This window comes from Hyposmocoma kahamanoa, unplaced genomic scaffold, assembly GCF_003589595.1.
Source record: "Hyposmocoma kahamanoa isolate Upper Pololo Valley unplaced genomic scaffold, ASM358959v1 224, whole genome shotgun sequence".
NCBI lineage: Eukaryota > Metazoa > Arthropoda > Insecta > Lepidoptera > Cosmopterigidae > Hyposmocoma > Hyposmocoma kahamanoa.
This window is the reverse complement of record NW_020653743.1, coordinates 10113965-10136980: the sequence shown is the minus strand read 5'-3', so window position 1 is coordinate 10136980 and position 23016 is coordinate 10113965. Positions and strand designations below refer to the sequence as shown.

Sequence of the window (23016 nt, the reverse complement as noted above, 5' to 3'; positions counted from 1 at the left end):
AATTACTGTATTTTCGTTATCGCTCTTCTCAGAAGCACTCAGTTTCGCGACCAAAATACAAAAAAGACAAAAAAACAAAAAATGTAGTAGGTATTAAGGTAGGCGGTACAAGTAATTTTTAATTTTCGCAAATATGAACACAGGGCAGTTGGCTGTATGAGTTTTTCTTTTGCCTTTTTACGTAGTTCATTATTCGTAGGTAGATGTAAAAGTTTAGAGAAGTGGACGGTAATCGATTTTCATACTTACTTTGCAGGCTCTGGCCGGGAACAAGTAGCGGTTCCATAAATGACAAACTTTCCGTGTTCGTTTTTTGAAAGTAATGGAAACTTTTCCGAGCATGTTTGAGAAAATATTATTTGCATCGATGAATGTTATCTCTTGGAAGGACTTATACTTTCTATTACAAAAGTGTAATAAAACCATTAACACTTATTTTACCTAAAGCGTACACGGATTTAAAAATCTTAGTCCATTGTACGAGTCATTCTTTTTCTGAATTCTAGTGTTTAATTATTTGTTTAGCCGTCAGGTCGTTTATTTTGTTAAACTGTAGGTACTAGTTGTTTGCACTATACAGATGGCACGTGCGTTACCGAGACGGCTCACTCTTTTGTCCTATTGTACTTGAAAGATAAAGGGATGAGACGAATTCGTGCAAATATTATTTCGTTAACCATACCTACTTCGCGTGCCCGATGTAAACTATAAACGCTTAGTTGCCGCTGCTACGCTTCAGAACGCACCCCGGCCGTTATCGTAGTTTTAAACATCAGTCGAAAACGCAAAAAATGCCTAATTGTGCCGTTAGAAACTGAAAAAACACCACAGCTGTGAGCAGTGGATAGACAGGAACGTTTCCTTACACAGTCAAGTAATTTTGTAATCAGAATGTGCATAATTTATTTTAAAATCAATTGTTTTAATATTGAATTAATTTCGAGAAAATAAATATCCAAACGGTGTATGCCGCATGATTCGTAATACATTGCGGCTTTAACTTGATGAGGTACAATTAAGGTCCTTCTTTAGTAGGCCGTGAATATCGAACAAGATACTTTCGTAATTCGTAGAATGCATTCAGTTTCAAATGCAACACAGTTCTCTATTCTGATCGATTTAGGAAACAAAGGGATGTTAATTCTTAAGACCTTAGAAATAATTATAAAAATATTCTATAAAGTTTGTCGGTTTTTTTAGTTTAGTTATCGGGGGGTATGAAATATGGCATTCGTACCTTCGGAGTCGTTCGGTCGTTGACGGGGGGCTGTTCGGACTTCGACAATCGGATGACGACGCCGCCCCGGTCAGCCGTCATAGGCTGCGTACGAACATGTTCGTTAAGATCGTCGTCCGCGTGTGTGACGTGCGACAAATGTGGCGAAACATGATCGCCTCAAGCCGATTTTGCGTCGATAACTGTAGTAACTCCTTAAAGAAAATGGAGCTATCATTCGCAATAGGTATACACAATATATATACATATATATATATATAGAATTGGAATGTTATAATAATAAAAAAGTCTATCAAGTACGTTCATCTGGTTATCAACACATTGTGATTCCTAGGCAGAAACTCTCAAATATAGTAAATGAAACTATTTTTCCGGATTTAAATCGCGTATATTTGTTTTTTCAAACAAACCGACGTTTCGGGCCCTTTACAGGTCCCATGGTCACGGTTGACTGAGGTGATACAGTCTTCAACCAGTATGTCTAATATTGATGCAAACCACCCTATTTTTCACTATAGTTACAATAGTTATTAATAAAATACCTTATTTTTGATTTTACAAAGAAACATTCCAATTTACGTTACATTAACTTTTACAAATTATTTTATTGAATCAATTTTAATTAAGTTCAATTTATTATTAATTAATAATATAAATTAAAATAAACTAAAACATATTAATTAGTACTGCAGTCTTATGTATTAATAAAATATCTTATTTTTAATTTTACAAAGAAACATTCCAATTTACGTTACATTAAGTTTTACAAATTATTTTATTGAATCAATTTTAATTAAGTTCAATTTATTATTAATTAATAATAGAAATTAAAATAAACTAAAACATATTAATTAGTACTGCAGTCTTATGTCTGTTTGGGATTTTTCATTAGAGGACATACTGGATCCCAAACTGGTGGTACGGAGAAACCATCTTCCTTGTTGAAATTAGGATGTTTTTAATTTCAATGACCTCCCACAGCATACAGGGTAGATAATGGATTTCTTTTGCAAGGACCTGGGGTTTGTCAAACTTCATTGAATGTGTAGGTTTATCCATGACATGCTCGCAGACTGCAGACTTGTTTACGCGACGGTGTTTGACATCAGCTATATGTTCTTTGACGCGGGTACAAATACTTCGCTTTGTTTGTCCAATATCAGAGAGACCGCACTCACAATCAAGCTTGTAAACTCCTGCATCCTGTAAGGGGATGTTACATTTCACGGGTCTCAGGAACTAAGAAATCTTTCTCAGGGGAAAGACTTGAAATAGGTCTTGATAGATGCAAAATATAGTGTATGATCTATGGCAGAAACCAAACCACTCGGTTCCACAATGACTAAGAGCGTCGGGATATTTTATCTGACTTCAATTTTATCGTACCACTTTTATGATCCTACGATAAAAATATCTGCTATCGATTTGTTAGAATTTTTATCGTTTTTTTATGAATCTCTGGATTATTCCAAACTAGAGAACGAAAGTAACAACCGTTATAAGCGTATCGAGTTATCGACACGTGCTATTTTGAACACAACATGCATGCAATTCAAATTATTTATTGCATTCATGTTGTTAGATAGTACGGATCAAACCTGAACCCTGTGAGTGCACAGCAATATCAATCCTAAATTCTAAATAAATCTAAGGGTCGTATTCTAGAACTCTACTCAATGCTCAAGTCAGGATTTGAGTATGGTTTAAAGCACTCGAAATCATACTCAAGTTCCTGCCATTAAGGTCGTATTTCCAGTGCAATCCTGACTTGAGCATTGACTAGAGTTCTAGAATACGACCCTAAGTTTGTATTACAATTTTTACGTTATTTGTTAATTTGATATTCGATAAAATAAACAATTCAACAAAATACAAATTATTACTAATCGTCGACAGCAATAAGCCCATTTTAGTTCTATTTTTAAAGTAGTTTTCGTCAAGTTATTTAGAATTTTATAATTTCATTTAACTTCTCATCAGTTTCAAAATTTATTATATACACACATACAGATTAATAATTGTACATTTATGTGTTACAACAATTTTAATTAGTCGATAACAATTTTTAGATGATAATAACAATTATTCATCCATTTCATTTTCGTTATTTATTCATTTATTAACTGCACAGGTGCAGATGTTACATCAAGCATAGGTACATAGAAAAACATATGAACCCTGCAGGGCACAGCAATATAGGAATGAGGCAGATCGATCGATACAGAAAGTTATCGTCTAGATATTGTTGCAATGCATAGTAGTTTTTATTAGTAAGAATGTTTTTTAAGTTATTAATTAATATATTTATTTTATTTACATAGCAATAATAAGTACGGCAGAATAACTTTATGGCTCGCCGCCCACGTAGGCAAGATAAAAAAAAACATATATTTGTGGTGTAGTTTATAAAAATAATTTAGATTTTTTTTTGTCAAATGCGGTAGCACCTCCTCATCATCAATGCCCCCAATTGCTTCCGAGGCCCCTACCGCACTGAGTGGCGGTAAAAATGTATAGTAAAAAAACTATAACATTGCTTTATTGTAACAAAATTTAGAAAGGTTTTTAATTCGTACGTGTTTATGTATGAATGAAATGAATGAATGAATGAATATGTATATTAATAAATAACACTATTAAGCAGTCAAATCGATTATCCACTACTATTCATTCGTGAGATAGTTTTCCCATGACAAGAAGGAGTAAAAGTTTGTGTCTTTATAAATTTATTTACTTGCATTTATTATTCACTCTATTTTTTAAACATATGTTCCATGAATTATTGGCAACCAAGTAAGCAGAAGCTGTATAATAAACAATTTTCGTTTTACAATAGTTTTAAAACTCGTTAATGGCAAATTTTGAATATATATCAAACTGGACTCTTGACATATAATATTTCATTGCTTGCAGATTTATTCCCTGAAACAAGGTTTCTTAACCTTTTTCTAGACATGGACCCCTCTCAAAATATGTTACATTATATTGTTTGCGATTAAACTTTACTTAATTACATACGAATAGTTAGTGTGACGGCTTCTGTTCCATTATGTCCCTAGCCCTAAATACGCTAGAGTGAATAGAGATTATACTATACATATAGGTGTGATGACCTCGGTGGCCTAAAGGTTTACATTGTGGGCGCCGGATGCGGAGGTCCCGGGTTCGATTCCAGGTAGGATCAGTTTGGGAAATGAACTTTTTAAATTGGTTCTGGTCTGGGTGTTCTGGGAAGTGCCCAAGAATTCCGTTGCTTTGGTACTCATAGTACAGGGAATTACCAAATGTTGAGATCAGGCTATTGCCACGGTTGTCTGCACAGACATATGTACATATATGGCTATCTGGCACATTATTATTAGAAGCCAATCATTGTAACGAAACTGTAGCATAATTAACTTCACGTCAATTGTGGTACAAACTAGATACGATACGTTAGGTGCGGGAATACCAGAGACTGCGCGACAATTCTACAGAAGACGCGCTGCTTTTTGGCTCGTATCTAATTTGTACGCTACACAAGTTGATATAAAGTTGATTATGCTATGGTTACAAAAATCACATCTATTCCGTTCCGCAGCAACGTTATTTTAGCCATACAGCGGTGGGGAAGTTGCTATTGTGGCTGACCACGATGATAACTATCACAACATTTACGTATATACAATTTATTTTAAACAGCATAAGTAATATAAACTTTATAGCTGGAAGGGTACTATACAAAATCATTTCGGCATGCGGACCTGGTCAAAAATATCTGAACATTTGTTAATCATCCATCACCATTGTGCGCAGCGCAACAAGAATGATTTCATCCTGCGCTTTCGATTGTTTCAAGACGAATTTAGTTGTTTCTATCAAAATGATATCACCTACACATTAATAGTGTTGTTAAAAATTGCTGGGTAATTTACAATCTAGGCCCCAGTGTGTCTTTGAAAGAAATTAACATTCTTACTAGCGTCACAGTACATTTACGAAAATGTGAAGAATACGAATAATAACTTTTTTATGAAAAATAGTGACAGACAGATAGCATTAATATGAGAAATAAAAATAAAGTGACTGTTCTTGACAGCCGCCTTCACATAAAATAAAATAAAATTCTAAAAATTTGCCATTCACGAGGTTTAAAACTAGTGAAACAAGAACTTTATACTAAAGGTTATTTTATTATGCAGCGTCTGCGTACTTGAACGACAAAAATCCGTGGTAGTGCACCGTTTAACTCTTGCATGTTTGAAATAAATATAGTAAATAATAAGCGTCCTCGTCATCATTTCAGCCTGTTAACACCCAGTGCTGTGTATAGGCCTCCTCTTTTACACGCCAGCTCAATCGGTCCTGTGCGAGTCTCATCCAATCGTGTATAAATGTTTATTTACAATACAAACAGCAATCCCTAGACTTTCTTGCTCATTCTTCTCAGGGGAATCTGCTTTACGAATGACCAGTAGAATATGACTATTTCAAATGCAATTTATTACCTGTGAATTAAAGGTTATTTAACTTTGTTAATATATACAGATTTTAAATACTTTGAATGCTCTTATTATTTTGCAGCTGAGCGTTCCACCCAATCGCTTATATCGGTTATTCTCAGACTAGTGTTCACTACCTAATTTCCGTGGCTTTGATTATATAAATTTTCAAGTATATTATTTTGTAATTTTTTTAAAATATATAATAGACACACACTTGGCTACAATCTCACCTGATGTTAAGCGACGATGTGACCGACGATGGGACGCGATTGCCTAAAAAACGCCTATTCACTCTAGACTTAAATAGCCCTAAATTGTACTTTTCGGAAATCACAAATTATTCCATTCCTTTGCCGTACGCATCAGAAAGGAGGAAGCAAAGAGCTTAGTGCGAATAGTTGGTTTATCAACGACATAAGGATGGAGTGTTCTGAACCTTCTAGTCGACCGAAGGAGAAACGGTGATGTGGAACTAAATTGAAAAATTCCTGCGCACACTCCCCGAAATGTATCCGACAGAAAACCGACAAACAGGCTACTTTTCTGCGATGGTCGAGATTTTGTAGCTTTGAATCCACAAGAGAATTGTTGTTAATAAGTTTCTTTGCTTTTCACTCCACAGAGTCCAAGCCATCTAACTGGTAATGGGCAGAGCCCGTTAAGTTTCGCGATACAATACTCGAATTTCAAACAATATTGCACGAAAAAAAATCGGATGCTTTAATAATAAAAATTGCCACGGAAATTAGGTAGCGAACACTAGTTTCAGAATAACCGATATACACTGTCTAATAGATATCTAGTCATAATTCTACCAAGATCAGAGAATAAAAAGGTAAACCCGAAATCTCAAACACGACTATCACCAATACTTTAATCTTTTTATTACTGTACCATAAACTATATAATACTTCAAACATTTCTCAGTAACCGTAACCATTACAATCGTATTTCAAAACAAACGACTTATGCGAATCATAAATCAAACTGTGGTTAAATTTAAACGTAGTTAAGTGAAGTATTTTAACTGTAGCCTACAGAAAAATAAAACCGGACGAATATAATTAGGTGCGTAGTATGTGAGGTTCGTCAAAGTTTGAGATATAAGAATCCGAATTTCGGCATATCGACCGTGAACTGGCAACCGGTACTATCTCAATTTTGACAACTTTACAGGATGAAGAAAAAACTTATTTGTGTCATTTACATAGCATCTGGTTTATTAAATAAAAATATGTAGTTTTTGAATGTTTTTATGGCACATGTTATTAAAAACAATGGAACTTCTTGCAACGCTTCGGAGTGTGAAATAGTATAAAATGGCATTCAAAAGTAAAATCTTTAGAAAATTGAGATAGTACCGTTTGCCAGTTCACAGTCGATAGCACACTTAACTTTTGGCTCCAGTCGAACTTTTAGAAATAAGAACGCAACCATTACTTGTGTTGGTCATTCCTAAGTTATTAACTTGTCTATATGAATATTGTCTAAGCTAAACTATGCTAAGCTAAGCATAGTTTGTATAAATAATTAAGTTGGCACTTCTGTCTCTGTGGTAAAAAGTAGTATATGTCGAACATTTTTCAATTAGCAGTTATATTTCCTAAAACAATTAAGTTGCTCTAATATCAACACGGATAGACAGACGTCTCGGAATTCGGCCATACAGAATGTGTATACGATTTGACTAGCAGAAGTTTATTATTTTTGTCAATGTTCAGTGTATTATTATGAATACAAATCCACGTCCATCGTAGCACTGCTCTAACCATCTAAGACACGGGTGCAGTTACCGAGTCGTCGAAATTCTCCTGTTTTTGTTATAGATATTTGTACTGACTTTTCGGCATTCGTCGCCGCTAGTGACATTTAGTGAGAGATTTTTGAATAACTTTCTCACTGTGTGGCTCAGATGGTTAGAGCAATGCTACGGTGCAGCATGGATCTTTGTATTTATAATGATAACAAAAGTAGTGGAATTATTACACAAAAAAATATCAATAAAAAAAAGTAGTTCATTTTTATAATTTTGACCGCTTAAATATAAATGTAAGTACATCAAACGAGATTTTTGCCAATTGTTTTAAATTAGTATGAAAGTCTGTGACGGGTACAATTCTGCTCTGTAAATTTTATTTTATTTTTTAAACCCACAGAGGAGTAAGTAAGTCGTATACGTTTCTGAACTTGGCATATAATTTTGAACGGTTACATATGTAGGTATGTGAACAAATGAAGACGGAGATCAAAGTGAACAGCTATAAGGAGGCCAAGAAGCTGGCTATGAACCGTGATGAGTTGGAGTGGAGGAGGCTACACCAATGAGAACCTGGTTCTTAAATAGGATGACGAATGCATATATATATGTAGGTAATATCGTTACAATTATCACGATTGTATGTAACTTTCACTTTTCATCATTTATTTGAATTTTGAAGAATTTTCAAGTTCGATTCACAATCTTCTGATAAAAACTATTCATGTTGTTGGTCATTCTCGGACCAGTGTTCACTACCTAATTTTCGTGGCAATTTTTATTATTTAAGTATTCAATTTTTTTATCGTGCAATATCATTTAATATTCGTGAAATCTTATTTAATAAGTACTCGATAATTACTTCAATCTTTAAATAATAAAAAATGCCACGAAAATTAGGTAGTGAACTCTAGTGCAAGAATGACCGCTAAGTTGTGTTGTGACGTTAATCATTAAGTTGTATGTTAAATACATTAATGCTGAGGGAGCCATATCAGCATTGCGTTCCTGTCACAGGTTCTAACATTAGGTTAGTTAAAGCCGAACGTAATGCACTCTATCGAAAAGAAAGACCGAAACCGAGTTCAAGTCTTATGTACTAACAACCCTTTTTGTATCGTCGTGAATCATAAACAACTAACCGAAGGGCTTTTAAGGGAACCCCTATATGTATCAGCCCCTATTTTTGCAAAGTGAACAAGTACTGGTTTTAACGATATTACTACGTGGCTTCGCATGATATATTGGGTTTTGTTTAATAATATCTGCACAGCCGTACTATAGTGAAATGACAAGATTTACGTATTAAATGAAATGTTCTAAGTAAGTGTCAAAAAAGCCACCTAGTATTTTATGGAGACAGCACAGATCAGATAACCACAGTATATGAATTTCATTAATGAACTGGGCCCTACTTTCCATTTGTAATTGCATAAATACCGTGAAATACTCTCAAGTTCCTAATCTATTCTTACCACTTTCGCGTTATGGAAGGGCATCTCTCCCTTTTCACACAAAGGGCTATAAACCGCATGATTTATACGTGCGTGAACGCATGCGAGTTAGAAATGTTATAATTGTACATATGCATATCTCGACTCTCGCTTTACTAATATATTGTTATTTTTAACCGACTTCAAAAGACTTTTTGAAAAAAAAGACTTTTTGTGTGTATGTTACGCGAGTACTTCGGCTATTCATGAACCGATTTTGATGATTCTTTTTTTGTTGGAAAAAGAGTACTTCCCTATTGGTCAAATTTGAAGAAAATATTCCACCTCTAAAGGTGGCAATCAGGGGATTAATGATTTCGCGCACTTTCCATTAACGGATTTCAATAAAACTTGGTAAATACATGTAATTCCAATAAAAAAACCGACACGCAAAACTTTTTTAATAAAAAAGTTACGTTCAATATTATCTAACTCCTCCGATGACCAGAAGGCTGGCAGCTACTTCCGGCAAATAATTTTAGTAGCAGTACAGCTACTTGTGAAAGTTCGTACTGCCTTCAGGGTACTGTCGTGACGAGGTTAATTAAATATTATCAAGTTAGACAATGAAAAGGAGTTTATTAATGACTTTATGAAAGTTATTACCTAGATCAATAGAAATAGGTCTCGTTTAGTGGAGACTTTTAGAAGTAGTAGAGTTCCTTGTGAAAGAGTTCGTCCAAGGAAGTACTGCCACCTTACCTATTTCTGCCGCTAAATGAGCATTACTACTGTCCGGTTTTGAAAGATAGGGGTGCTGGTGAAATTACAGGTGCATGAGACTTGTCAATTTATGTCACAGGACAGGCGCAATGGCAGTGTCCCTCAGATTTCGCGATTTTTAAAGCTCTGAGCGGCACTGCAATTGCTATGAACAGGAGTGTCGCTTAACATCAGACACGCGAGTTGCATGTCCCGTCACTTGGTATTATTAAAAAAAAATTAGCGAACGTTACTAGCCACCTGGGCCTTAACATGAACTCTTATTACGATACAGTTTAGTACCTACGATGAATTGTTGTGAGACAGCGCTGCATGAAGTATATATCACCATCCCGCTTTTTTGTCGTTATGAACCTATACTCAAATGTAATAAGAGTTCATGGTAAGGCCCCTGGGCCAGTGTTGCCCAAAAACGGTCTTGGTCAACGGTTACTTAATGTAGCAAGATAATGACCGACCCTGCAAAATTTGAGCAAAAACAAAGCTGAGTTTGCGAGACTATTGTGTCTCGCAGTTACGTCAAACGACATGGCCGTTAGGTATTGATGCTTTGGTTTCAAATTAATATCGTTAGATAGACGTTCTGTATTATCGGTATTAAAACCACGATTTCTTCTGACAACAAAGTTGATTGGTTGTTGTTGAAAAGTTATTGTATCATTGATTATATTTTGAAGTTTACTGAGTTAAATTATACGACGTTTTTATTCTACATAAAATAATGTTGTTATAAAGACGAATCAAAAAAGTATTAGCGATATATCAACAAAAATATATACCGAAAATCGAAAACTTAACTAGCGAGCCAGCGCGAGCTTAGCCTTCGGCTTCGGGCTTCTGATAGACTTCGTTAGTAATCTTATTTACTGTCCATAATACATAATGTACTATTAGGAGTCATAATGCCATGATCATACTGATAAACATTGTTTATAAATAACGGAAACCGGTGCTTTTTTACTGTAGAGAGACGTCTTTAAAGTATCTTCACAAAATTTTTTTCATGCAATTCGATGTGAATCATCAGCCTGTTGTAGTTCACTGCTGGATATAGGACTTTCCCAATGTGCGCGATTTTGCCTGAAAGGACCACGTTTGTCGCATCCGTTGGTTAGCGTACACTATAGGTATGCAAGTCACATTCTTTGCTAATTCTTGTTTAAATCAAATTTATCGGTCCATTGCTTTAGCTGACCACCGTATAGTTTCAATTTGACATTAATTTGTTCAATCTATTACAGAATAATTTCGATTAATTTAGTTTGTTTTTGCCATGGAATTGCGTGTTGCATGTAATTGAACTTAATGCTTGAAATCAGTGAGTGAGATGAAAAAGTGGGCACGCTCTTACGCGATAGTTTGCGTTTTCGTTTATGAAATATATTTGAATGGTCAAAATCGAATACCGAATAAATGGTACGAGAGAAAGTTGTCATATTGCAATATAAGTAACATCCTTTGTACAGCTATCTTGTGAGAGTGGTATAGCCCAAGACTTGTTTTTGAAAATGGATTCTCCGACAGTCATGCCTGACGGAGAATCAGGAGGATAATGAGGTGAGGAGGATAGTGAGTTAAGAACGTGGTGAAATGAGAATATGGTGATTTGAGGACATAGTGAGATGTGAATGTGGTGAGTTGAGGACGTGTTGTGGTGACATGAGAATTTGGTAACCTGCTCACAAAGGGTCTCAATAACATCGTTTCAAACAATAAATATTTAATAATAAAGGTGATCTAGAAGTGGTTTCCGTTAACCTTATCGCGTTCAGATTCATTATGTAACCCTCAATATGTTACCAGTTCTTGTAGCAAATATTTACACTTGATCTGTGTACAAGTACGTATTATACGTATGTATAGACGTAATCTAACACATGTATTTGATTAACACATGCGTCGGAGCCGATTTAACGAACCGCCGCCGCCTGGATTAACCTTGAATTAAATAGTTCGTTGTAGAATAATGAAGTTTTTAAGCTCGTTGAAGTGTGAATTAATAATAATTATACACTGTCATTGTTTTATTCTTTGTAGTCATCTTGGGAGCATCTATACTTAGTTTTTTTAGGATTAGATAGAAAGCAATTTTGGGTCTATCATTTTGTAAGTAAAGTATGTTAATAAACACCGTGAATCAAAATTCTCAAACACATTTTACTACCTTTATAATAATAATAATAATAACGCACACACTCATACCATTGCACTAGGGAAAACCCGCACGCGCAGGTGCCATGGACACACACATAGACAACACAAATGACACCCAAACCCACGAGATATAAATGTAGCCTATACAAATATTACTCTATTGCAATAATGAATTATGTGATTATTACTTTTTTAAATTATAAATAAAATGAAAAATTTATTCTATCTTTACATAGTTAATCTATTTCAAAGACTTACACTGTAAAACACTTAAAAAAACAGAGCTTTCAATTATTTATTTTTTTATAAAATAATAACATAATATTATCGGGTCAATTATCAATAAATTCTGATGATGTATTCCTTTCTACTGCAATTTGTTCGTATGTACGATCACTGATTCTTTGTTTACATTTTTTTTAAAAAAAAAACGAAGTATAAGTGTTGGGTTATGTCCGAAAATTTTCAAAATTTTAGAAAAATATATTAATAGAAGGTGAAAATTAACATTACCTAATTGATGACATCCTAAAGAAAGATATCCCGAGGTCAAGAGTAGCATGTGAAAACAATGTACGTTTTGATGAGGCGTAAGATGTGTGTCCAATATAGTAAGTAGCAAGTGGCAGGCTGTCATACCGTGCTGTATTATGAAATGTCCAAAAGTCCATATCAGAACCTGTTTTTGAACATTTAATCCATAGGTAAAATAAATTTACACTTGAAAACGTCACATTTAAGCTACTGCTCTATCACTACGTTGACTACCCTGAGAAGAACGAGCAAGAAACTCTAGGGACTGATCTTTTCAAATAAACTTAAATGCTATCGAATACACTTTGAATCAAATTTGTGTAGATTCTAGAGCCATGTCGTCTTTTCATACATCTTTATCTAGCACGTGCTGTTAAATTTTGTAATATCACTTTTCAATCGAAATATTTTTAATACGTTCTTAAACTTAGGAAATGATAATCTTAATATATGCTCCGGAATCTTATTGTAAAAACGTATACAGTTCCCCATAAAAGAGTCGTTTACCTTGGTTAAACGAAAACGTGGTACCATGAGTTTGGATTTAGCTCTAGGGGTAATATTATGGATACGTTCTTTCTTATTGAAATTATGTATATTTTTACGGGCATATAAAATATTTGATTAAATGTACTGGGACGCCACAGGGATGATTCCAATCTCCTTAAACTTTTCTCTGAGAGAAACAGGCTGTGTGCGGTTGACTGTCAGACGGACTGACTGACGCCTACTAACAAACTGTAAGTTCGTGTTCTTTTGTTTCGTTAATTATATCATTTCTTGTATACAACTTATCCAAGCTGATCTAATCTGGACCCTTTTGACTAATGATAGAGTGGCTTTAGAAACTACTGTAAATAAAATATATAATTAGACACCTAGACGAGCAAGAAACTCCAAGAAACAGGTAGTTGCGTCTTGTGTCAATAATATGTAATGGTGAGAAGGTTGGGATTGTTGTGTTAGTGAAAATTCAATAAGTTCGACACTAACAAAACGTTTATTATGACTTTATAAAAGTCATTACATAGATCACTAGAAATAAATCTTGCAAATGTCACGTTTAGTTGAGATTGCATCAAAAATGGATATCGTTGGCTACACTCGTAAACATCGTACCTCCATTAATGTGAAATTTTGTAGAGGCACACAAAACCCAATTACTATGAGAATTAATTTTAAATGACAATCTGTGATTATAACCTTTATTTTATAACTAACAAAGGGTCTCCAAATATATTTTAAAAGATTTAATTGCCCGATATTGCGCTAGAAGAATCGAATTGAATTTAGCTGACGACATTTTAGCAGCAGTAGAGCTCATTGTGAAAGAGTTCATCCAGGGTAGTACTGCCACCTTACCTATTTTTGCCGATAAGCAGTACTGTCAGCATTACTGTGTTTTGGTTTTGAAGGGTAAGGGGTGCGGGTGAAATTACAGGCACAAGGGATTTCTCATGTCGTGACGGGCGCAGTGGCAGTGCCCCTCAGATCTTTGCAATTTAAAGCTCTGAGTGGCACTGCAACTGTTATGGACAGACGTTTAGCTTACCATCAGGCGCACGACTTGTTCGTCCCGTCACTTGACATAAAAAAAATCAAGGCTTCAATGTTCTTTATATTGAAATTTGAAGTATATATGTATGTATAATAAATATACGGGCAAAATTTATAAATATATAATAAATATATAAAATTTATAGTTTATAAGCGCAAAAAGGGAGTCACTTATCGACTTAAACCGATCAGAAAAACATTTATGCCCATGCCATGCAATAGGAGCGTAAAATTCTTTGTGCCGTTACGCCTGGCTGTGGCAAGTTGTGTGTCGTCTGCCTTCGGTAAAGGCTTTTTCGTTCTTATTGCATGGACACAAATGTTTTCCAAACCGGTTCAAGCCGATTCCAAGTCAATAAATGTGGTGACTTCCGAAGTCGTAGAAGATCGATGCGATCTTTAAAGTACCAACAGCAAACACGTACATTTTTTTTTATAATATCAAGTGACGGGACGAACAAGTCGTTTGCCTGAGTAAACTATATGCCTGCCCATAACAGTTGCAGTGCTACTCATCCTGAGATATAAGTTGAAGTTCAAAACCGGAAAACAGTAATGCTGACATTACTGCTTCGCGGTAGAAATAGGTAAGGTGTCTGTACTAATCTGGGCGAACTCATTCACAAGGACTGCTACTAAAAAAATTTAGTAAATGTAAAAGTTAAAATGTATGAATTTCGGTTCGCTCCGATATGGATCCAATTTTAATGCGGTTTTGTTTTGTACGCTACAATATTATAACATATACCTATGAACACAAGTGCTGCGTCAATTTTATTATAATACGATTTAAATTCAACTCTACTCTTACGATAACAATACTAAAATGACTTAGCTTGATGTGCTCTTGACTGTATCTCATAAAAGCGTTTCTTACGTTAAAAAATCAAGTAATTGTTCTTAATAATACTCTTTGAAGTGTATGAAAGAAAGCAATACAAAAAGATCGTATAGGCAGAAGTAGGCAGACTGGGCTTGTGTGGAGATTTCATCTCAAAATCCCGGAAGCTATTGCGCATGTCACGTTCGCGCTTTACCCATACTATAGGTGCCCATAGCACTGTTACTACTCACTTATAGGTATGTATACATTCTGAGGTCACTGCACTCTGAAGGTAAAAAGGGACAGAGATCTTTGACCTAGAAAATAGAAAATTGCGAGATGTCCTTTTTTTGCGGTTGCTACCCCCAATTTTGCAGTTACGACATTTTGCATCGATTAGTTTTGAACAGTTTCGAAATTCGATTTCGAATTTTGTTGTCAATACCTACTCAAGAATGATCACAATATTTGTACCTTCTTAATGATTGTCTATTTATAACGATGTATTTATAAAATAAGTCTACACATAAGTGTCTACACACTATAAAGTGCTTATAGGCAGGACCAACAATCATTGATTATGTTGCTCAATATACAAACAAATAAGTACGAAGTATAATAAAAATAGTTTTTATTGCAGATATCAATTGTAATTTGATTGTGAATTGGAATTGTCAGAGAGTATTCTATTTTAATATTTCGCGAGCACCGGCAACCTAAATCTTTTTCATTTGGGTCACTTCGGTCTTCACACAGCGGTCTTGGCAAAGGATGCGGTCAAAAATTAAACAAAATGCAACCGTTTTAAAAGGTCGAACAATATGCAACAGGCACGACTAAGACCCCTAGGCTTTCAATTTAGTTTTTATCGCGAATTGGGGTTCGACAAACAGGTGCGTAACTTAAAACAATAAAAACTTACCTGCAGGTGTATTGGCACTTTTTTTACTGGTGCGCTGGACATTTTCACACACTCAAACACTGATATCACCTCACAAAGTCGTATTTATAACACCGCGTGTAGGCGGCCGGGTTTATTTAACGTGAAACGTAAGCTCTAACACTACAACGCTGCTATCGACAAACGCCTACTGATTATTTTTTCTTTCATTGAGTTTACTACGATCCCCTCCGAAGCGCATGCGTAAAAATCGCCCTTGTTCTGATTGGGTAATGAAAAAAAGAAAAAGTAGTCAGCTCATTCACCAAGCGTCTTAAAACTTCTGAATAATCGCAGCAGATAGCAGCACTAGTGTTAAAGTAAGTTTAGTTACCTATTAAAGTGTTTTGAATAATTGAAACACTGTAGCACTATAGCTATAATAAATTAATTATTGATGTAATTAAAATCAGCAACATATTAGTAAATCTATGCTAAATAACGTTTCTTAATAATAGAATACTTAAGAAGGATTTCTTTTGATCTTAGGTGATTCTTACCAGGATTGTTAATGATTCTACAGTCATACGCTAGATGGCGCTTTTATGAATTATGTGGAATTCGATCATTAGGGGAAGAAAACGCAACTAACACTCAAAACAAATTCAATCGAACGAACCATGCGTCGGGCGCTGCCGATTTTTCGCGCCTGTTTATTATACAGGATTGTTGAGAAATTCCAATAGATTTTCGATTTATTTAAATGTGAATTGCAGTGTTAGTACAGCGGGTTATACTTGCATCCATGCCCACGCTACATCTGAAACCTGGAATAACGGTGAGAATGAAAATATTTTTCTATGCCGACTTTAATTATGAACATCTATTAGCTTTGTAATAAAAATGATGACAACTCTTGTAGACAATTGTACTGCGAGAGAAGATTTTCGCTTGTTTCCCTTCGGTTTAATTAAGCTAACTATTGGAAAAAACTGTCTCGTGGCTAGTTATAAAACCCTGCCAAATCAAGACGTGCTCTATTAATATACAAGACATAGAGCAGTATCAATTTTTAAATTTGGCTTATTTAGGTTTATTTGGAACATAAATTACAAAGTTTTTCTGTCCTTTTATTTTTCAGATGATTATTGGATCTGTATGTATCTACTTAGTTAAATAAGTACCCGTGTAAATAAATGCTTCATTCATTCTATGCACTTTTTTGATTCAGAGCTTTTTTATTTCATAAATTCGTTGAGACCTTTGTAACCGGCTTGCTACGTGTGATAGGCCAACTGATGGACAGGCAAAGTCGATGGATTTGTGTTCTTTTGTTTATCTAGACTTGTTGACAAAATCTTGATCACACTAGTCTAATACAGATAGCCTCGACCTGGGCTATTTTCTTTCAAAATGGTCACGTAATTTTTGCTCTGACGTTTTATGTTAAACAATCCTATTTTTAACTTTAACCTCTCTGATAACAAACTTATCTGTTATTTGCAGAAATCGGGGTAGGTATCTATCCCAATCTCCTATAATATAATGTACACATCACTATATCTTTCTAGATAAGAATATTTACACATTTTTGGTACCTACGTAGATCTATGACGGTGGAGGTTACTCAAGCATGAATTCCCAAGAAAACCAAATTTAACAAAACAAAATATAGGCTCAGATTATAAAAGAAATGTGTAAGTAGAATATCTTAATAGTTTATCTGATCTTAAGTCGAATTTTTGCCCGACATGTTATAATATCTGCCGTCCACTAAGCAAAACGCGGCTGAGTGATAAACGGCCAATTATCCGTTTTAAATAGCAAAAGGTAGAGCACAAATTTCTCTTTTAAAAACAGTTAAAATTAGTTAATGTGTTCGACTTATCGGAACTTACCCGAACGAAATATCATTAAACAATTTCAATATTCTAAAACTGGGTTATGGTTTTTATGATATCTCAAAAAATGATTTTGCACTTAGTCGCGTTTTAGATAAGGTGTAAGGGGTGTAAGGGAGCCCAAATACTATCTTTCGGGCACCAAGCCAGTCCCGCCTGCACGTGGTGTGCAACCTGCCCGATAGCGAAAGGGACTCTGGCCAAATATTAAACCGACTTTTCCCAAGGAGGATTCACGTCAGGCAGGCGGCCGGTCATAAAACACCATACCAAATCCCTTTACGACATGTATTCAAGAGTGAAGGATAATAGTGACCGTGATAGGGCTTACCCCACAGGCGACGAAGAAAAGATAGACGGATTGTGTGAAAGATGACATGGATAAGAATGGTGTGAGTATAAAAATGACGGCTGATAGGGGATAATGGAAGAAAAATACATGTTGTGCCGACCCCACCTAGCGTGGGATAAGGACAGGAAGAAGAGTCGCTTTTTGTTAGCGGACGGCAGATATTCCGTTCGAATTAATTATACTGTGAAATAAGTAAATACTTGATCTAATCAAAAGACAATGTCACATGTTAAGCTTAATTCGTATCATACGTTTCGAGTCGGTCGACTATTACTTCTCTCTCTTCTTCTATGACAGTAAATATTTCCGACGGATGTCACACAGAGAACGTGTCACACGGAGTAGACGGGCGTCTACTCCCGTTGTCTTGTCTCTGTGTGACGTCCGGACAGGGCTGTTCGTGGCAAAGAGTACCTACGTTATCCGTCCGTGGTACCTTAAGCCTTAATCACGAGATTCCGACCACGGACTAGTTCAAAACATGCACAGAAGCAAAAATTCGACTTTAATACGAGTTACGCGTTATACGTCTGAGTCTCACGGTGGTTTGCTATTGGCAACAAGTACTTGAAATGAGTATAATCAATTATTAACATTTCCTTTTATATTTAACAACTTGTAATGAATCGCAAACGGAATATTCTAAATTTAAATTCAAATGAAAACGATCTCATATCCAATGAATACGATTTATATTCGTTGTAAATTCATTTCACATCCTATCAAAATAGGGAACTAACGCATTTTTTTGTATTGGCTTGTGTGTCCAATTAAAGGACGCCATTTTTACAAAAAAATTTATGTTCGTGAACTAATTTATCAACAGAAACCGTTTAATACGATTATGATTAAGATGATGTTTTAGATGGAATAAAACACAACTACGTATAAGATTTTTAACGTCATTGACAACGCATGTGACTGTTTGTATACTGATAAAAAATAGAGTTCCAATTAAGCTAGACAATAAATATGGAATGATAAGCCTCCTACCGTAAGAGAGGGAGGAGAGGTTTCAATCGTTGTGGATATTCATCCGAAAACGTTCACAGTGGCTGTTTGAAAACCATCCAGGTTACATTTAGGGACTAACCACAGAAAAGGCTTTATATCCATGCAGTATTCCGCTCGAACTACACCGATGCAAAACGCCACACATCTGTTAAGTGCCAAAAAATATTACTTGGACATTTATTAAAACTTTTTCAGACCGGTTTAATGCAATTTCATGTCAGGAAAGGTGCCTTCTTTAGCTGGTACTTTGTGTTTTAGATTTTATATTAACCGACTTCAAAAAAAGGAGGAGGTTCTCAATACGACTGTATGTTTTTTTGTATGTATGTTACGCGATAACTCCGGTATTTGTGAACCGATTTTCATGATTCTTTTTGTTGGAAAGAGGGTACCTCCATAGTTGTCCTATTTAATTTTGAAGTAAATCGTCCACCTATAGAGGTGGTTGTTCACGCATGAAGATTCATTTTTATAAATAGCGCGTAAATTTTATTATAAGGAGAAATTATTTTAATGCTTGATTGTGCTATTCTCCAATTCAAGGCGTTTTTCTCTCAATATGCTTTGAGTAATGAGAACCGATTTTTATTATCTCATGTATCAAGTCCCGTATAATGGCGAACTAGGGGATGAATCCTGGTTTAAGCACTTTCCGGTAACCGATTTCAATAAAACTTGGTAATATGTTGTGTATTTTATAATTAATATTATATGTAATTCCACGTACTTTGTGGTCGGTTTTTTAGTACTCTGTTCTGAGATTATTTATATTCGTTTTGTTAGGGCATATATTTGTTAAATTCGATGTCTTCTACAGCAATCCCTTATTGCTGTAATAAATGAGGAAAATCTGTATAAAAAGTGGTCTTCTCGAGAAACTTACATAAAATTTTTGTCAAGGGCGCTCATAACCCCGGGCAGCGTAGCAACACAAGCCTAAGTCAATAAAGAAATGTTTTCAAAAGACAAAAGTGGAGCTCCTTTCAGAACTTGATGGGATAAAGCTCTTCAAAAACCCGGGCCTGCCTACTTATATCTGGAATTATGAATGTTTTTCATCTGTTCATAACTGTATGCACCTATCTATTTAAACCTTGACTACCTCGATCGTCATACGGTTTGCAATGGATGTTCAACCAGTTTGGGAAATGAACTTTTCTAAGTTGGTTACAATCTTGGTAGTACCCCGTATCGAGTTCCGTTGGTCTGGTATACACCAAATTCTCTGGTTTTATACCAGGTTATTGGTATTTGACATGTATTTGAACATTGTATGACCTGTGAAACGCTTCGATGTGTTTTTCTGCCGAGACTTTCATAACGCAACGACCTCTGACAAAATAAACGATTCGACGATCGACACTCGATACTAAACCACTCGATATTACTTATTGATCCAGCGCTATCAGTCTTATCAGTTTTCCAAAAGGACTCTAGCATGGGATTCCAGACCGATCATTTCTCTTTAAAATCAGAACAGCATACTGATAACACTCGTGAACCGGTACCATAGTCCCTTGCTATGGCATCTAGTGCAAAGAGCCATAGGTGTAATTTAAATTTTCGTTGAAATTGATTTTTATATTTCTATACTCTCTCACTTCTTATAATAGGCAGTTAATTAGTCAAAATTTCAACGACTCCTCTGAGTAAACCTCCAAAAGATAGTCTATTATATATTATAAACGTAATTTTTTTTCGTACGTGCATATCATCACGCCTGTCCCAAACCAGGGTAGGCAGAGACCATGGACCTCCACCGGCTACGCTCATGACAAACATTCTTCGCCTCCTCCACTCCCATCAGTCTCAAAATTTTAACACGCCAATGAAACAATCTATTTCAAAGTAACTCAAATGTTTTTTCTAGGTAAAACATAAATACTTATAAGTTACGCAAATTTAAAATTTAATTTACGACGTAAAAACACGGGTTAATTTATTTCCATCGTCTTCGTCATACATTTTTTTGAAATAAATCTATCAGATGCAGAGTTCTATCATTTTTTACTGTTTTTATTTTTCCTGTAAAGTTGTTGTTTTAATATACACGATTGTAAGGTTAGGTCTGACTGTCGATGTGTGGAAAAAATCTCACTAGTTCAGCCAACTGATCTATAATAGAGGAAAAATTTTACTTGAAACAGGTTTTAACTGCCTCCGTGGCCGAACGGTTACCATGCCGAACTGCCACGCAGAGGTCCCAGGTTCGATTCCCGGGCCGGGAGAAATATTTGTAGGGCCTACACTTATTTCTCTCGTGAGTTTGGGTGTAATTTGAGGTTGTCTATGTGTGTCCATGACACCCGCGATACAGGGTTTCCTTAGTGCGGGGCTATGTCGAGTGTGTGCGTTATAAAAAAAAATACGAATAGATTAATTTGACTCGTAATCGTCAAAATCAGAGATATTGCAGATTCTCAGAATACCGCTATTAATGTTGTATTCGCGACCCTGTGTAAGATGTTCTATAATATTTTTCAATAACGCACTAATGTGCATATTGCGTGCATTGTATTTTGTGGACAATCAAGATAAGACGTTAAAAAACTTACTGAAAATTACTACACTGCACGCATATTCGCAGACTGTATATTACAAAAATAATATTAAATTTAAATACTTAGTTAAAATTATAAATAACCGTTATATCTTCTTTGTCTGTGGTTGCTTTTCCGCAATAGGTATAGCGTTTTTTTGGTCTGCATGTAGAGTTTGCGTTTAAAGAAGTCACTTGGATTTGAGAGAAGCATTGTATATACCTTTGTATATGTCCATTGTAACGTGTGTTTCATGTGTCTTTTCTTTGTACAATAAAGAATATTATCATAAAATTTTGTGCTGGTTAAAGCGCGGTACTGTTACGGCCACGGAAGAAAAAAAAACAATGTAAGTGGCTTAAGCCTCGATTACTATCCGAACCGAATGGCGAAAAACGAATGGCGATGTCGCCAAAACTCACACTTTCTTAATTTGAAACACTACAAAATCTTCATATTGATTGGTCATAGTTTCGTAAATTCAAAAAAAAGAAAACAAATTCTGTATTGTTAATATACTTTAATTTTACCCTGTTGGCATATCGTTCAATACCATCAGTACCAATGATTACAAGTTATGGCGTTTTGATATTATATTGAAATTTCAATCAATGTGCTGCCATCTAGCAGTTCATTGCTTAACGACGAATTGGAAATATTAATTTAGGAAATGAAACTATTTTTCCGGATTTAAATCGCGTATATTTGTTTTTTCAAACAAACCGACGTTTCGGGTCCTTTACAGGTCCCATGGTCACGGTTGACGTCGGTTTGTTTGATAAAACAAATATACGCGATATTAAAATAAGACTTTCTGATGATATAAAATACCACCACGGGTAATATTTTTGGTGCGGCTGTCATTCTTGCACTCCAAAACTATAAGGCTTTTTCTAGGATTTTAGATAATATGCATTAAATAATGACACAACCATACCATATAAAGCGAAAATGGCGGGCTGAGCTCATATAGATCTTTCGAAACCTATAGTTGGCACACGTCTGACGCTAACTAACCACTTCTACTAATAAATACTTATTGTTCTGTGGTTACGGCCGTTTTCCCGCTATAGATGACCTACAGACTTGAGTTTGGATCGGGGCTAGAAGTATAATAAGACTGTATGACAACGCGATTAGACAGTTTCGAACGGATCCATCTTTTCGGTGACAGACTTTCAGAGTAGTTCCGTAGGTCATCCATAGTGGGAAAATACGGATTACGTGCTTCGAGAGTAGGACCCCTGAAAACGTTTGCTGGTCGGTATGGGAAGGGAAAAGAACTTCTTTATTTCAAGTTACTCAAACGAACTAAGACAAAATACGTTGACAGTGAAAACAGAGATAACCAAAACAAAGCCCATGTTAATATTTGCCAGGGTTGATATCAAATAACAGCATAAATCATCCGAAAAGTATTTTTTTTTTTTTCAAATATACTAAGTACTCGCTACGTAGATAGTACAACTAAGGCTATGGTTACTTACTGTGCATGCGAATTCGGACGAAAATGTGTTCTGACGAGTACCTACGTCGGAAATCCTCGACAGAACAAGGCGGTTACACTG

The 23016-nt window shown here is 35.3% G+C and overlaps 2 protein-coding genes across 3 annotated transcripts in view; one reads left to right on the top strand and one right to left on the bottom strand.

Annotated features, from left to right (window-relative positions):
* The window catches only part of LOC113228268 (dihydropyrimidinase), a 105883-nt gene extending 90086 nt beyond the window's left edge, over window positions 1-15797 (bottom strand). For both annotated transcript variants that reach the window (XR_003310290.1, XM_026461533.1), the window contains exon 1: window positions 15684-15797. Coding sequence is in view for 1 of the 2 variants with exons in the window: in XM_026461533.1 (XP_026317318.1) it covers window positions 15684-15725 (42 nt within the window). In the remaining variant the exon portion in view is untranslated. The remainder of the gene's footprint in view (window positions 1-15683) is intronic.
* Window positions 15798-16329: 532 nt separating this feature from the next.
* LOC113228187 (endothelin-converting enzyme homolog) overlaps window positions 16330-23016 on the top strand; it is a 129740-nt gene continuing 123053 nt past the window's right edge. The window contains exon 1 of the mRNA XM_026461423.1: window positions 16330-16479. Coding sequence (XP_026317208.1) covers window positions 16447-16479 — 33 coding nt within the window. The 5' untranslated portion in view covers window positions 16330-16446. The remainder of the gene's footprint in view (window positions 16480-23016) is intronic.